Source organism: Salvelinus namaycush, chromosome 38 (genome assembly GCF_016432855.1).
Source record: "Salvelinus namaycush isolate Seneca chromosome 38, SaNama_1.0, whole genome shotgun sequence".
NCBI classification, from domain to species: domain Eukaryota; kingdom Metazoa; phylum Chordata; class Actinopteri; order Salmoniformes; family Salmonidae; genus Salvelinus; species Salvelinus namaycush.
Window position 1 is genome coordinate 20,171,889 of NC_052344.1, and position 15,065 is coordinate 20,186,953.

The following is a 15,065-nucleotide window of genomic DNA, read 5'->3' on the forward strand; positions in this document are numbered from 1 at the left end:
GGCTTTGGGACAAGTTACTGAATGTCCTTGAGTTTCCCAGCCAGAGCCCGGACTTGAACCAGATCGAACATCTCATGAGACCTGAAAATAGCTGTGTAGCGACACTCCCCATCCAACCTGACAGAGTTTGAGAGGATCTGCAGAGAATGGGAGAAACTCCCCAAATACAGGTGCCAAGCTTGTAGCATCATACCAAAGAAGACTCAAGGCTGTAATCGCTGCCAAAGGTGCTTCAACAAAGTACTGCCTAAAGGGTCTGAATACTTACGTAAATGTGATTTGGCTGTTATAAGCAAGACTAAGAGATGCCATAATGGTGTAATCATTGTCGTCACGCCATTAACTATCTAAACAATTCAGAGAACTCAAAAACAGTTACCAAGACAGCAACCAACAGCCAATGATGATGATTGTGTGTTTATGTATGACACATGTAGTTATTCAGGTCAGATCATTCAGTCCACTGAGGTAGAAAATATAAAGGAAGAGCGTAACTCAAGAGGTCAGATGCAACTCTTACACAGATCTTTATTATAGATTTTTGTGTTGTTTTTTTAACACCACATACATACAGGCCATGGCAGTCATATCACAGCCCTTTACTTTTCAGTACAGTTCTTTTCCATCCCCTTTTCAAACCTCATTCATTTTCCTTCTTCAACACTTTCATAACACCTTCATCAGTTTTCTCCCTATAACATACATAGTCTTTCTTTTCATTTTTCTCACTGGCTTTTGACCAGTGCCTCAAACCTCCATTTTTGGACAAGGCACCACATCACAGCTCCATCATTGCGTGGCTAGTGGCTACACACACCTTGAAAACAAAAACCCCAACTTCTCAGTTCAAACACATTCAACATTTCCCTCTTTTTTCCACATCTCTTAAGTCTTCTTCTAACATACTCTTTTGCTTTTCTCAACCCATCTTTGTGGTTTCTTTCAGCTATACGTCATCTCCTTAGTAGATCCCAACCCATCAGACAAGCATGTATATTCTCCTGCCAGTACTGTGGCTGGGTAGTGGCAGTGTCAACAACTAAAGCTCCATGCAAGATTGCTACATTGAAAAGTGATCAATTTTCATTTGGAAGAGTCAGCTTTTTAAACCAACATGGCTCAGTTTAAATTGTTTTTACATTGTAGTAAAACAAAATCTCATTTGATATGTGTTTTGACATAAAATTACTACATTCTGTAGCAATAAATGTTTTTTCCCATTAAAATGCGATTTGATTAAAGTTAATGCCTTCAACTGCAGGTGATGCAAAAAGGTGTCCGGACCATAAAAAAATATCTGTTATTAGGAATGTACAAAAATAAGACCCATCCTCCAGTACACCTACGAATCAGACTTATCAAAATGTATAGTTTTCAGTTTCGTATACATCTCATCTATTGTGGGAACTCTTCCCTTCTATCCACCTCCCCAAAAAGAGTTAAATAACAACAGCAAAAAGCTAGAAACAGTGCCGTTTTAAACATAGAGCTACAGTAAGTTCAGATTGAAAAAAAAAGTAGTAAAACTTCAATTTAAAAAATCAAATAGTAAACAGGACTATATGCACGACTTCTATCTAATTACTGAAAGCCAAGCAGGCCTCTCCAGAATACTGAATGGTATGCACTTAGCCCCTTTGTGGACAGAACCAAACAGTGGAGGGATGGAAGGGTAATGTAAATAGCTGCCAATGGGGACAGTAACACAAAACACTGTTGTAATAAACACACAGATGCATAAATAAAAGTCCCACGGGGAGGGAACACCCAGCCCCCCCCCTCCTCCTTATGTACAAACATATTGTCCGCTCGCCCAGGAGTCCTTTTTCTCCCCTCTAATTACACCATGGTCTCCTTCCTCTTCCCTAAAGCACAGAGGGAGCGCTTGTCCTTTTTGGTTTTGTGTTTAGGCGACGGGGAGGATAGTGGTGATGAAGAGGAGGATGAGGAGCGGGAGGAGGGAGACGTTGAGGTGGGACTGGGGGTCTCGTCCCCGCATAGCGAACTGGAGGCGGACGTTGCACCTGCAGGCGTCAAAGGGCAGTTCTCGTCGGCCTCCTCCGTGTGGATGACGGAGGAGATTTTGGAGGAGAGCCGCTTGGAGTGGGCGTCGGCTGCCGGGGAGGAAGCGGGCGTGGTGACGGCGGCATCGGCAGGGTGGTGGACGGAGATGGCGCTGCGCAGGCAGTTGAGCCACTGCTGCTTGTGGAAGACGTCGTTGACCTGCAGCGTGTGGGACTGGCCCCGAGACGGGTCATGGAAACGCACACGGAAGATGTTCTTGGCTGAGGAGATGAACAGAGAACAAGACTTTAGATTAACCATCAGTTTCAGTTACAGGCTTTAACCTCCAGATAGACATGGAAGGTCATAGGGGAGGGGTCATAGGTGAGGGGTCAGGGGCTCACCTTTGTCTGAGTTACTGAATGCTCCTCTGAAGGAGCCACCCATTTTGACGTCTCCATCCTGCAGGTCCTCCAGCACCAGGTCCTGCACCGGGATTGGCTGCCGGTACACCTGGAAACAGTGGTGCTCGTTCCGCGTCACAGGCCGGGTCATCACCAACAGCTCTGTGAACAGGAACACATGCAGCTTCTGGAGGGAGGACAAAAGAAAGGAAGAAAAAATATATATATATATATTAAAAATCAGATCATTGCAAAAGTTTTGTTTAATTTCAGGCATAGTTTCTCACATTCTCATCTGCCAACATATTTTTATTGGTAGAGATTCTCATGTGGTTATGTAATTCATGTGTTATTCGGTTCATTTTAAATGAAAAAAGGTCCAAGTTTTGGCCCTGGTTGCCTTATTTGGGGGTGCAGAGCTCAAGTTTGTGCACGTGAGGGTTAGAAGGAGCCAGGGAAGAATCATTGCTTTAGGTGGATTGGGGTGCGAGTGTGTGTATTTTAGCATTATAATGTGTGTGTATGCGTGTGTGTTCTAAACTCACTGTTCCGCTCTTGTTGCGTAGCTCGCCGTGACACAACAGACTCTTGCACTGGTCGATGCGCGGGTCTCTTTGCCTGTCGTCCAGATACTCCAGCTTGTCTATGTAGTACTGACTCTCTGACTCCCCCTTCTTCATGTTGATGTCAGACAACACACCCTGGATGATGGTGATCTGGAGACACACACACACACAGTTATAGTCAACTGATAGGATACAATGATATATTTGATGTTTCAGAAAGCTGTATTCATAAGTGTTTGTGTGTGTCTCCCTCTCTCTACTCACCGCTAGCTCCAGGTGGGGAGTGTCAGGGTGCTCGGGCGTCGTGTGTTTGAGGATCTCTTTGAGCAGGAGGGGGTATTTGAACAGGCGGGAGCGGGGGATGTCCAGGAAGCTCCACAGGTCCAGCTTCCTGCTGAAGGGAGACTCCAGGCAGCGCTGCAGGAAGTCCTGCACCCTCCGGTCCTGTTTCTTCTGGTCCAACAGGGCCTTGGCCGCCACCTGGTTACTGCAGTAGTCTCGGTATGCATTCAGCCCTGGCAACTGGTGGGGAGAGAGATGTACTGTTAGCACTTTGGCCATTCACTGCTAGATAAACATACAGATGTCATGTCATAAAGGGGCATCTTTATGACATCTTCAACACTTTGGTCCCTGCTAGATAAACACTTACACAGGTAGAGAAAGATAGAGAGAGGCCAAAATTGAGTGGGCACAGGCCCTGGTACGTACCCAGCTGACAACGATTTGTCCTATCTGTCCCACGGTGCCGTCGGGGCCGGTGGCTCTGGCCAGCTGGGCCAGCAGGTCCTCGTGGAGGGGGATGTAGGCATCCAGGTCCCCGAAGATATGGGTCAGCTCCTCCTCCGACATGATACTCAGCTTCAGCATGGGGTCGTGGTACGCCTGGAGGAGAGAGAAAATAGAGCCAAGCAGTCATTCAACAGCTTACGGTTTATTTAGAAAGAGAGGGGGAGCCTAAGAATAGCTCTGGAGGAAAGGTTTTAGTGAGATAGAAATGGAATCATTTCTTTTTATAGCTCATGGGTAATGGTCGGTCATGTTTAGAGGAGAGCTGCCAACTAGTCAGATTTAATCGGTTTGCCTGATATGTACTCTCGGAGGGTTTGAATTAAAGTACGAACCTTGCGTGCGAGCTGGAGGTCCTCAATCAGGTCCTGTTCTCCGCGAGTCAACTCAAATATGGCCTGAGGACGAAGGAGATGAAAGACATATTTAAAACACCATGGAACAGGAGGTCATGCCAAATTAAAACACTGAGGACATATTAAACAGCATCAAACTAAAAAGGACACCAAATTACTGAGGACATATTAAAGTAAGAGGACAAATCAATGGCAAATTACTGAGGTCAATGAGTTGCCAAATTCTTGGGTCCCTTCTCTCTCAATTACTCTCTCTGTGTTGTTTATGGTTTGAGAGTATTCTGACAGTTGGTTGAGAGGTCTGCCAGGCCAGGGGTACATTAGTGACGTCAGACACCAGCTCTGGAACAGACTGGTGACAGACTGGGCCCTGACCGCTTCTAACCCCACTTAGCTCACTCAGCACAAATACCGAGGGAACTTTCAAAACAAACAAAAGTCTGAACTCGTGTATGAGAATCAAAAGAGAAAAACAGAGCAAAAGCAGGGGGCGGGAGAGCAGGAAAAGCGCCCAGCCCTCTGGCTTTAATAACTCTGTCCCAGGCTAGGTTGAATACCGTGGCGTCTGGCTTTGTGACCTGGAGCGCACTCAGTCATCTGGAGCACTTTAGCAGGGCCAGCCGAACTAGACATCAGGTATGTGGTTCAGTCTCTCACCTCACACCGTTCTAATCTAATCAAACCATCTATTGTTGCAGCCGAGTTCCCATTCTTTCTCTATTGGGATTTGTGTGAAGAGAGATTTGAGAAGTCTATGGTGACGGTGTTGACTCTCACCTCCTGTCTCTTGATCTCCTTGGTGGAGAAGGTGCCCTTCTGGTGGACGTCTAATGTCTCCGACCACAGCGTGCTGTTGCGTCTCTTGGGCGGCGTGGGCGCCGCCGCCTTACTGCATGGTTTCTGGGGCACGCCCGGCGTCTTGCCACCATTGCCATCGCCCCGGAAGGACATGGACTGGATGGTCTGGCCGAAGCGCCGGACGGCCCCATTCCTCACGGGGGAGATGAAGTTAGCCAGCGAGGTCACCCTGCCGAGAGGACGGACGCGCTTGTTGCTGGGTTCCTGGAGAGAAGAGAGAGAGGTGGGGAAACACAGATTAGGCCTCAGATTCTCAACTTCCTTTATCATAAACCTCAACCATCAGAACGTCAACTCCTTTATCATAAACCTCAACCATCAGAACGTCAACTCCTTTATCATAAACCTCAACCATCAGAACGTCAACTCCTTTATCATAAACCTCAACCATCAGAACGTCAACTTCCTTTATCATAAACCTCAACCATCAGAACGTCAACTCCTTTATCATAAACCTCAACCATCAGAACGTCAACTTCCTTTATCATAAACCTCAACCATCAGAACGTCAACTCCTTTATCATAAACCTCAACCATCAGAACGTCAACTTCCTTTATCATAAACCTCAACCATCAGAACGTCAACTTCCTTTATCATAAACCTCAACCATCAGAACGTCAACTCCTTTATCATAAACCTCAACCATCAGAACGTCAACTCCTTTAGCAGAAGCCTCACCAGGAAACAGCTAGAAGCTTCCCCATTAGTGATATGACATTGCCCTGATGATGCCAGCCACGAATCCTTATTGATGACACTCCCTCCAAAAGGGAGGAGGGGTTTGGAGCTGGGGTCAGGCCATAGAGACAGCGGGCAGGAGGAAGCAGCAACCCCAGCAGCTGTTGCCTCCATCATGTGAGGACTGAGGAGCCCAGGGCAGGCTGGGCGAGCACAAAGACCCCCTTTCAGACTGCAGCCCAGAGGCGCCGACCAGAGAAGGGGCCTGGAGGCATGCCAGGAATGCACGGGACCCCTGCTCTCAGCTGTCCAACACACTCACACTTACTATGTCACACAACTACTCAGCATTATGGCTTAACTACAGCAAACGGACCGTGAGACTGGGGCTGTTCAGTCACTCAAACATGGGAAGACAAAAGGCCTCATCGTTTAACTCCCGTCTCCCAGAGCTCAGTGAGGTACGAGACAGGACGGTGCTGTGTTTGGACAGCCACAGTAAAACTGATGTGTGACTCTCGACGAAAGACCACCAGTGAGAGACAGAGAGGAACTAACAGGCCTCGTCCTAAACAGGCACTAGAATACTGGAAGTCTCAGTCTTTTTTAGGAGTCACAGGGGGTGGCGTGGGGTTTGTGGGTGCGAGTCGGAACAGGCCCCGGAGCCCTCATCGCGTGAGAGAAGCATCACACCAGGTAATCCCGCTTCACTCCCCTGTACTGAGCGCAACACTCCCCTGCCAATGCACTGGCCTGCTGCAAACAGCAGCAAACATATCAAAGCACTGCAGATCTGAGGGAATAAATTCATAGACTGAGAGACACCTCTTCAAAAACAACCATAAATATAATGCTCTTAGACATATTTTGGGAAGAAAAAAAGAAGAAGAAAAAAAGAAGTCTTATGAAATCTATGCTGCATGCTCTATTGGAACCCCCAAGCTCTTAAACTCTCTGAGCCTTCTCCTGACTCAGGATGAATGGGGTTTTGCCTTGGCTCAGCGAAACTGGGGGAACAGAGAGCCATTCAGGCTCCTCCTGGCCCCAGAAGCAGACCACAGCTGCAGAACAGATCCACCCCAGAGTCTGGTGTGAAAGCCACTGTGGCTGCAGCCAGCTAGGGTCATGGTCCAAATGTGGTCGGGGTCTTTGACCGGGACCGCCAGACAGTCCAGGAACTTATCTAAACCACTGTATCCCAGAGCCAATAAACCGAGAGGTCCAGCACTTGACCACATCCGAACCGCTCTGACGGTGGTCCAGAAATGGTGCAGTCAGAAAGGAATCCCAATCCTAAAGCACAGGCCTGGTTTAAACCTCTCTAGGACTTTATTTTAATGGACGTCATTACTGAGTGGAGAGAGGACCATAACAGCCACACTGTGTCCAACTAGTTCTGCTGTAAACCCCATTGGACAATGGAAACAGAGGGGGAATTTGCTTTGGAAATCAAGGGGTCTTCCAATGTAAACTTTGGAAACGTGTGTTGCCCATTGTGCCTTTCCTGTCATTTGGGGACCGGCCCTGGAATAACAAAGGCCACTAGTGCTGTTCTTTGTACACCCACAAAGTGTTACTATCAGCTGGAGAGACAACATGCAGACTGATAGAAACTAGTCCTATTCCAGGCAGTTTGACTACAGGGAACTCCCTGGAATACTGTCCAGTCTCGCTCCCTTCAGGAAGCCAGACATATCCGGGGTTTGTGCTGCTGGACTGTATCGTTCTGTACCGTCTTTGGAACCCCCCACCACCACCGATTGAGGGACCATGGGCACTCACTCAAATCTTCCCTAATGTCCTAAATTGGTCCCTTTTTATAACAACACCCCTCCCTCCTCCTCTCCTACCCACAATTATCCTTCTCCCTCGTTATCTCCAACCAGAAAGCCAAAGGCTCATCAACTAAACGTATCCACTTTTTCAGCCAGCCCCCCCAATAGCCCCTTCCTGTGCCCCTGGCCTCCCTTTGATGTAACCCCACATGTGTTAATCCCTGCTGGTTTGGCTGTCCCTCCCTGCTGCATCTCTCTCTCTCTCTCTCTCATTACAGCATAGCTGATAGCAAGGCTCTGAGGGAGTGGAACACCACTGTTTACCCTGGACTCCAACGAAAGAGCTCATCAAAGAGTAACTGTGGGGTGACTTAGGTTTCCAAACGCGACTACTCACTTCATTGAAGAACTCAACTTCTCCTTTCTGATTTACCGACAATGTAACCGCTGACTTCCCCCTGAAACCCCTTCCGAAATATAACCACAAAAACCTTGAATGGGGGAAGGAAGGAGACTAGAGAAGTGAAGAAGGCTGCTGCTGACCAGTGGCTCTGTGTGAGTCAGAGAAGTAGAGGCACACCTGGGTTCTACCCCCCTCCCTTTAATTGTGTGTGAGGAATGCTCTCAGCCTGCTGTGTGAGCACTCACACCTGAGAGCCGCTTCACTGCACTCCCCCAGGGCTCTGAGAAGGGGGGGGGGGGTGCAAAGCATGGTGCTGATCTCTGTATGGCTATTTGTCCCCTGCTGTTATAGTGCTGATGAGGTACTACTCAACCCCCAGGGCTAGGATACATTACCTGTCTGGGCAGAGAGATTCACACAAAAGCCAGCAAAGCTAAAGGGATGGATAGTTTTATGACCTCAACTTCAACCTGTTGAGCAATCTTCTGTCCGATAGAGATATTTGTTCTATGATACTAAAAGTTTGAATTGAACAAGGTTCTGCCAGAGACTAAACACACCACACACACACACACACACACCTTACTAAGGTGCAGTGTTCAGGTGAGATACGGAGCATGTGACAAATAAAAATTGATAGCAGAGAAAACAGGGCAAGGTGCTGATTCACTCAGATCTGATAAGAGATCAGTGGCTATCGCAGCAGAGAACAAGTTCCTATCCAACTGATACCAAATGACAAAGCCAGCAGAAAGAACATACTAGATCAATCCCTTCTTCTCCCAGTATCTCACCTCTGAGTCTTTGTTGCCTCGGTTCTGACAGTCTATAGCTTGTAGAGTCCGTTTGATAGGCACCAAGCTACCCAGTTCATCGTAAGCCACCATAGCGTTGAGTAAGAAAATCCAACAAGGTTTCTGCTATATCCAGTGAGTCTTCATTAATCCATATGAAAGAGTTTTTATTCTTCTAAATATCTTTGGGAGAGTAGAACAAATTCACTCCACACACTACCGCTCTCTCATTCTAAACTTTGGTCTGAGGTGGAGTTAGGGAGGGGGTGGTTTAAATACTCCTTGGTAAAGGGAGGAGCAAGCGCTCCAAACCCCTCCCACTGTTTAGGGGGGTTACTGTTGGAGGAATCAGACTCTTCTTGGAAGTGTGAAGGGCTATGCAGGCAAAGCAGCCCGTTGGCTTTTTGTTGGTGACACACACATTAAAACAAAAAAAGTGCTGGGAGAATTCCATGTAGTGAGGTCTGTTGTTAAAGTGAATGGAAAAGTTACGCATCATGTGCAGACAGTATTACAAGGCAGTAATCTGCCAGAGACTAAACACACACAAACAAACCCTGGTAAGGTACAGTGTTCAGTGGAGATAGCAGAGAGAACAGGGCTAGTTGCTGATTCAGTCACAGATCTGATAAGAGATCTGCTGCTCTCGCATCAGAGAACAAAACCATCCAACAATTTAGGGCTGCACAATATGGGAAAAGAATCGAATTGCAATTTTTGAACCCAATATTATGATTGCGATTTTACTTCCGATTTAGATCAAAACGCTGTAAGAATCATAGAAATAAAATGAGTATTCCAATTCTATGATCGGTGTTGTTTGTCATGACAACTAATGAAAAAGACAGGTACAGTAGACGTTGTGAAAGGGAAGGAACCCAAAGTGTTGGTCAGAGTTTCCCTGGAGACCCTTATTACATTTGAATATTATATTCATGGCATAAAAATAGTAATAAATAAAAAAATGCAGCCTCTAACAATATTGCAATTTCGATTAAAATTAGATTCATTGAGCAGCCCTAACTCAGAGAGAAACTTGCTTCGTGTTTTTAAAAGTGTTATAATCTAAACAAAATAGAGAAATGTCTTCGGAGCTCATACTGATGAATAATGTCAAAAAGTAGGTTTAGAGGAATTCTACTTCAGAAAATTAATCATGTAAATTCCTTGATAACAGCAGTTGTACATTTCCACCTATAGAATCTAGTTCAAACACAACCTATAAGTAGTGAACCATCATGTAATCAATATCACACCTCATTGAGTGAGTAATTATGGAGCACTTCTTTGTCTCCTGGCTTTCTGGTGTGAAAGGTGTAAAGTGCACCAGTGTTCGTTGTCTGCTTTAGCTAATGACAGAGAGCCGTTACCAGGCTCTGATCAGCAGGGGATGGGGGCGATCAGTTAGAATATCAATAAGAGGGGAGCACTCACTCACCTCCTTATTATATCACACACAAGACCCTGTGTATTGAGGGCAGAAGTGTAGTGTGTGGGGGTGGATTTAAATTAGGGGTGTTTAGTTCCTTATTACCCAGAATGCTAGTAGATACTATAGACTTCCATTGCGCTAACGCTAATTAGCAACTTCCTTCAAACTGCACACAGAGACATAAAAATGGTATCCACAAGTTCAGACTCTGGGGAAGTAGATAAAGGGCTTCATTGACAAAATCCTAAAGTATCCATTTAAAGGGGGGGGGGGGGGGGGGGTGGGGGCATTACATCTGCACCCAGTTTAACAGTAAAAAGAAGTGAGAAACTAAACTCAGGTCATTCTGAAACAGAGTTTTAAAGTAAAAGACAAGCCTGCTACCCTTTTCCTGCACAAACTCATGTCACAGCCAGACACATTCATGCTCCACTTGAATAAAAGTTAACTGAGACATGATTAGAGATGTGAAAACACCTGTGGCAAGCCACTAAACCCTGCACATGTTGCTACATACTCATAACTGCTGCGCAAATGGACTGCAGAATCCAAGGTGTTGACTGTGTGATGGACTGGATAATGTGCTGAGGTGCTATGTGGTGGAAGGGATGTAAAACCTTGCTAGTCATTTAGCCACAGTCTGTGTGTGCGCGTGCGTGTGTGTGTTGAGCAAACGAATTAGACCAATGTGAAGGCTCAAATTCACCCTCCTGTGTCAATAGTAAGGTGTGAAACAGGACATATGCAACTAAGCATGTGTGAGTGTGAGAGTGAGAAAGTGTGTGTGTGTGTGTGTGTGTGTGTGTGTGTGTGTGTGCGCGTGTGTGTGTGTGTGTGTGGTGACAGAAGTGAGAAAACACAGATGGGTTATTGTTGCTAAACTACATGAGGACTGGCACCATGGTTGAGAATGTGTTCGTCAGGACTGTCTGTTTACAGGTAAAATTGTGTTATACAGACCAACAGGGCTCTGACAGTCTGGCATACATCACTCCACAAGCAGAGTTCACTCCACAAACTGACCCAACAAGTGGCTAGGATTCACAGCTCCGGGCAAGGAATCAAATGCTAATTAACAGCCCAGGGGGGAAGTCTGACTACATGTTGATTTGGGTGATGATTAGATTAATTGTGAAAAAGGGGAGAGCTGTTTGCCAGAAGGGAGGATGGTGTGAATGATTATTCAGATGAGACTGAATAATAATATTTACAAAATGTCTGTTTGCTGGAATATGAACCAGGATACAGACAGTCTGGAGGAGAGACTATAAAAAAAACACACCACTACCCCAGTGTACACCTTCAGTGGAGAAAGTGAAAACCTGTGTCTGTGAAAAGAGTCTGTATCGTGCAATCATCCAGACACAGGGAAGACAACGAGGTGCATCTCAGTGTTAGTCACTCCATGTGGGGAGACCTGAGGCTGAGTCACCCCTCTGTCTGGGCCATCACCCGTGGGTGGGCTGTGAACACAACCAAACACAAAATAGCTCAACTTGCCGGGCCCAAACACCCAGTCAGCTGTAGTAAAGGTCTGACAAACAAATGTGTATTCACACACGTACTTACTTAATACTACCCTCTCACACACGTTACTATCCCCCCTATACACACAGAGGCAGGCAGGAGTGAGTCACCTCAACCATAGCGTTACCCTCTATTCCACCGCGGTACCTCCCTGCCAGGAACAAACAGAGCCCTGGGGCTTGCAGTTCGGACTGAACATGCCCTCTACATCAGCAGTACAGGAAAAGGCTAGTGTTTATTCGAGTTCTGGGGAAAACATAACAGCCAACACTTTCCAAGGGGACTAATTCACTCAACAAGTGGTGGAACCATTGCCCCCTGGTGGTGGGAGTTTGGTGCAGGAGTTCAGGTACAATAAATGGCAGATATGGTCTAGAATGAATCTAATATTACTGGATTATTCCTCCCTATATACATTTGGTCTGTGAGTCCTTATTTGAGGAGGCAGGAAGAGAATAGGCCTACGGGTGTCCATATACTATAATGAATCACGGCTTTAGTGTGATCGTATCAAGCCCAGGCACTGCCAGATTGAGTGGGCAAAGAGAAAAACAAAAACAGTTTCGTTTCTGATACACCAACTCCTGTATTGCCCCATTTCTCACTATTTGGAATTTGCCTCCTTTGTTCTCGCTCCATTCTTCCCATTCACTTTCCACCTATACCTGTTCCCCAATTTCCTGTGGTCTCCATTCCTCTGCCTTACTGCCAATCAACCTATTAAACGGTCTCTTCGGCAGCTATTGGAGGGGAGATGAGGACAGGGCTTCTTATCCAGCAGTGCCCCACTAAAACCATCACAGAGCAGCCATTAAACACAATACCAGCGATAGATTTCACACCAGACAAACATCCCCAGGTTACTCAATAGTTTACTTAAGTGAGTTTTACTCAGTACACATAACCAGGGCTTCTATGGGTTGCTACCAAACAGTGTGGAGGTAACCAAGAACCACAGGTTTGTCATTGCACATTCATAGAGAGCACACACACATCTAGCTTACCCACCAAGCAAACATGCAGAAGAGAAAAAAGGGGTGGTGAAATAAGCTTGGAAAGTTACAACTTGTGGCTTCAGGTTTTTCAAGGAACCCTGATTCCAGCCAGGACTGGCGATACTCAATAAATACTCAGTAAATGTGCAGCATTTACAGCAAACACCTTCTAGTCAGCTACTCAACCCCCCTGCCCTGTTTTTATTGTGGCAACATTTTGGCTCTCTGCGTGAGCATGCAGGTCAAACCTGGAGGGTTGAGGAGGAGGAGGGGGGGGCAGAGAACTATGGAAGTAGCCTATTGTTCGTAGGTCGTTTACCTGCCTCAACCCCCTCCACCTGGGCCAAAGAGCCAGACAGCATGGGGGGTTGAAGGTGGATTTGGAGAGGTGTGCGGGGGAGGGGATCTGGTCGAGTGCAACAGGTTTGCGAATAGGCCGAGACTGCGAATCCGTAGCTAACCGCCCCGTCCCCGCCTATATCCCTTCTCCCCCAGAGCTGAAGATCCAAATCACGTTCTGCGCATGTGGGGGGGATTTACGCACACATTTTTGTGGTACCCTCCCTGCACATTTCTCACTTTCGCTCGGGAATAATAATTCTTCAAGTTTTACCGGTGAAACATCCATGCAGCGTCTGCATGCCAACTATTGGATCTCAATCAGTTTCATGAGGAGAAACATTTAGCTCTTCTGGAGTTACACAGCGCTGTTCTGAAGTAGCCTACAGTGTGGTTTACAATTATGGACAGTGGGCAGATTTGAGTGTAGATGGGTTATCAAACTGTAGCATGCCTGTGTTTAGTTTCAATCAAAGCACATATTTAGCCTATTGGAGCACGTTGTTAAGGTCTGGCCACATGAGAGAAAAAGGCAACAAGTCACACAATCACCCTGAAATCTCATAAGAAATTAGGTGGTGTTTGTTTTACAGGAAAACTATAATACGCTATTATACTCAGTTATGTAGAATACCATCATGATGTGATCTTGTATGCAGACATTGATTCAGCTTTGATCTAACTTCATTAAACGAGGACCATTCGCCAGAGTAGACTGTTCACCTAGCAGCCGAATGAGTTCATTTGACATTTTAGTCATTTAGCAGACGCTCTTATCCAGAGCGACTTACAGCAGCAATTAGGGTTAAGTGCCTTTGCTCAAGGACACAACGGCAGATTTTTCTAATCAGATGAATAATAGTACCCTGTTCAATTTGTCACAAACCTCTATGACAGGCCACATTTCTAGTAAACACATACTTTATGACAGAGGAGTGGTTCAGTGAATCATTCCTCTCTCCATTCTTGCCCAACTTCGACCTTATGAAATATCACTTGGCAAGTTTATTGAAATTAGTCTGTTCTTCCCCAGCGGAGCCTAATCTTGTTTTGATCGTGTTTAGTTTGAGTCAGTGAGTGGTTTGACCTCAGTTAGTCATACACTACAAGAGCCTTTAACCTTTGCTTAAATCACTGCACTGCAAATGTTTCTCAAAATGTAAAAGTGGCGCCAAACATAAAATGTCTATGTGTTTTGTACACCCTGGGTTTCTCCTACTGGAGCATCTGCATCTGGGGTTGCACCGCTGCTGTCTCTCATTCTGAATGGTTAAGTTAAGAGTTAAGGGTTGGGATAGAGTTCAAACAAAAACAACTCAACAGTTAAAACGGTGCAATGTGCAGAAATCGCACCGCCATTTGCTGGTTGCTGAAATTCTAATAGTTTGCCTAATTTCAGTGACAAAACAAGCAATTTAGCATAAACTGAAATTAAACTAACTATTGGAATTTTAGAAACCAGGAAATGGTGGAGCGATTTCTGGATAATGCACCTTTAACCGTATAGTGTAGAGAATCATTGTACCATTTAAACCGCTGTGAAATATATTTCCAATAACCGAAAAGATTGTATTTTCATCTGTTGGAAGTTGGTGTACAAAACCCAAAGTAAAAGACAAAAACAAAACTTAAGAACAAGAAGCATAGAAATAGAACAGATCTACTACTTCTTAGACTTGCTTTCAATGAGAATGACAGATCTAGAACTAACAAGGTTAAGGATAGGGTTAAAACAAATACATGTAAAACGACTGTTTAGCACTGGGTGGCTAACGCTCATTCACCATCTCCGTCCACAATGCCATAGCAGGATTCTGAAGGCATCTCCAGACGTCCTCGGGACATGGATGGACGTCCAATTTCGAAGTGAATCTGGCTGCTAGATCTCAGTAGACAGCATGGCTGTTCTGTACTGAAGCATGGACGTACCTTGTGTTACAATAACTCTGTTGGTGAAGTGGTCCTTCTGACAGTTTGACAACTCCTTGTGTTGACAAATCACCAGTAACACAGTGGAAAAATAAGACTTTCATACCACTGAATGACAGACAGGATTTCGTCTGTATCCACACTTCCATTCCACTATAGCCCATCCCATCATAATACCTTGTGATGGGATCATAATACCAGTCACTGATTTCAGG

At 45.7% G+C, this 15,065-nt stretch overlaps 1 protein-coding gene across 1 annotated transcript; it reads right to left on the minus strand.

Annotated features, from left to right (window-relative positions):
- Positions 1-503: 503 nt before the first annotated feature.
- Positions 504-8,869, minus strand: LOC120031753 (neuroepithelial cell-transforming gene 1 protein-like). The gene is made up of 8 exons (XM_038977547.1): positions 8,629-8,869; positions 4,897-5,181; positions 4,099-4,161; positions 3,686-3,859; positions 3,239-3,496; positions 2,954-3,124; positions 2,409-2,595; positions 504-2,285 (listed from the first exon to the last, which is right to left on the minus strand). The coding sequence occupies exons 1-8, from the start codon at positions 8,719-8,721 to the stop codon at positions 1,840-1,842; spliced, it is 1,677 nt and encodes a 558-aa protein (XP_038833475.1). The 5' UTR covers positions 8,722-8,869; the 3' UTR covers positions 504-1,839.
- Positions 8,870-15,065: the final 6,196 nt, after the last annotated feature.